The following is a 1,962-nucleotide window of genomic DNA, read 5'->3' on the forward strand; positions in this document are numbered from 1 at the left end:
TCTAAATTTAGGTTTTACAAGACTTAACCACGCTTAATTTTTTACTATACTTAAAACTTGTATACTTAAACGGACCACAAATATCTCTGTGTATCAGTTGAAGAACAACCTTGGCATTGAAATTTGCTCGCAAAGGGAAAGGCTTCCTGGTTTGCTTGGACATCAAACAACCTTCACATATTCCTTTTGGTTGGTTCAGTTTTGGAAATCCATAGGCCATCTCTTCCTTGGACATGTGTATGAGTGCGGGAAAATTCACATGCCCAAAGCGAGAGTGCCACAACCACGTAGTTTCCTCAGTTTTTGATAACAAACAAGTCTGTTTCTCCTCTTTAATCTCAATCTTGTACAATCTATTTGCAGTTCGCCTTACTTTCATTAGTAGCTTTCCAATTTTATCATGAATCCACAAAAAATCTCCCTACAGCACAACCTTATTTCCCTCCTCAGATAGCTGTCCCAAACTGATAATATTATTGTAAAATGATGGAATGTAGTATACATCACGTAGATACCTTACTTCACTATTCTTGTAGTTGAGAGGTATCATCATCCCTCTTCCTTTGATTGTCACTTTAGAGCCGTCTCCAAATCTTACTTCTCCAGTCACTTTTTCATCCAACCTGCTAAACTTAGATCGTTGACCTGTCATGTGATTACTTGCTCCGTTATCGAGATACCAAATATTTGAGTTTGCATTTCTACCTCCGCCCTGCACCAAGTTTGGTATAACACTTTCTTCGTTCAGCAGCATCATGCTATGTTTCTCCTCTTCTCCATATTAGATAAAAGTAGTGTAAGTTCTTCACTATCAGCATCAACCTGTGATAAGTTGGCTTCCATTCTTTGTTCTTTCTCTCGCTTTGGCTTTCGACACTCTGCCATGTAATGCCCATACAGTTGACAATTGTAGCACTTTATATGACTTTTGTCACGCACCCATCGACCTCGTGAGTTTGAAGAGCCATCTGTACCTCCCCTGTTGGAACGTTTTTGCCATTCTTCTTTAGTAAGTAAAATTTTCTCCTCATTTCCCTCTCTCTTCAGCCTCCTCTACAGACATTGCTTCAAGGTCTCCAAATTGTTCAATTGTGGACGCAATTTGTAAAAATTTTGAAAGTACTGCTCGAATTAATTTTTTCACAACGTACGATTCACTCACCTCTTCTCCGAGAGCACGAATATTTGACACAAGACAATTCATCTTTATGTAAAAATCATCGAGTGGATCATTGTCCCTCATAGTCATGGCTTCAAACTCTGCCTTTAAAGTTTGGATCATGGCTTTCTTTACTCGATCTGCACCTTGACATAGAACTCTGATTGCATCCCAGGCTCCTTTTGTCGTCCTTTTATCATCCAAGGTCAACAACACATCCTCAAGTACCACTTGATAAATCATAGCGAGTGCTACCTTGTCAATCTTGTCATCAACCATAGTTTTTGAATCGATGGGTTCAAAACCAGTTTTTGAATCGATGGGTTCAAAACCAGTTTTTGAATCGCTGGGTTTAACGGTGTCCCACACCCTTTGTGCTTGCATAAACACCCTCATTTTCATGGACCATGCATTATTGTTTTCCCTAGACAATGTTGGATAACTCAAACCAGCAGACCCTCCCTTGAGTTTATTACCATCCATTGTAGCCGCCTTCAAACCTAGATCGAGTATTGGCTTCCAAGCTCTGATACCAAATTATAGAACTCAAAAACAGATTTGTTCAAGTATATGTATTTCAAATGAATGAATCAGCACACACACATGAGCCAAAGCTCAATTTTGTATATTGAATAAACCCTTGCTTACAATTTGAAACCACTCAACTATAATATGAGTGTATGAGAAAGACTAAATAGAAAACATGATTGAGATAAAATATGGAACTCTCCTATTTTAGCTCAACTCCCATATCTATTCCTAAATCAAAGCTTAACAAACCACGACCTAGTCTTGCTTCCTTA

General features: G+C 38.6%; 1 protein-coding gene across 1 annotated transcript; it reads right to left on the reverse strand.

Moving 5' to 3' along the window:
• Nucleotides 1–421: 421 nt before the first annotated feature.
• LOC141703105 (uncharacterized) lies at nt 422–1,642 on the reverse strand. The gene is made up of 3 exons (XM_074506706.1): nt 1,163–1,642; nt 823–1,053; nt 422–712 (listed from the first exon to the last, which is right to left on the reverse strand). Exons 1-3 carry the CDS (start codon nt 1,640–1,642, stop codon nt 422–424), a joined length of 1,002 nt encoding a protein of 333 aa, XP_074362807.1.
• Between the last annotated feature and the right edge of the window lie 320 nt (nt 1,643–1,962).

The sequence above is a fragment of the Apium graveolens genome, unplaced genomic scaffold, assembly GCF_009905375.1.
Source record: "Apium graveolens cultivar Ventura unplaced genomic scaffold, ASM990537v1 ctg6222, whole genome shotgun sequence".
Classification (NCBI taxonomy): domain Eukaryota; kingdom Viridiplantae; phylum Streptophyta; class Magnoliopsida; order Apiales; family Apiaceae; genus Apium; species Apium graveolens.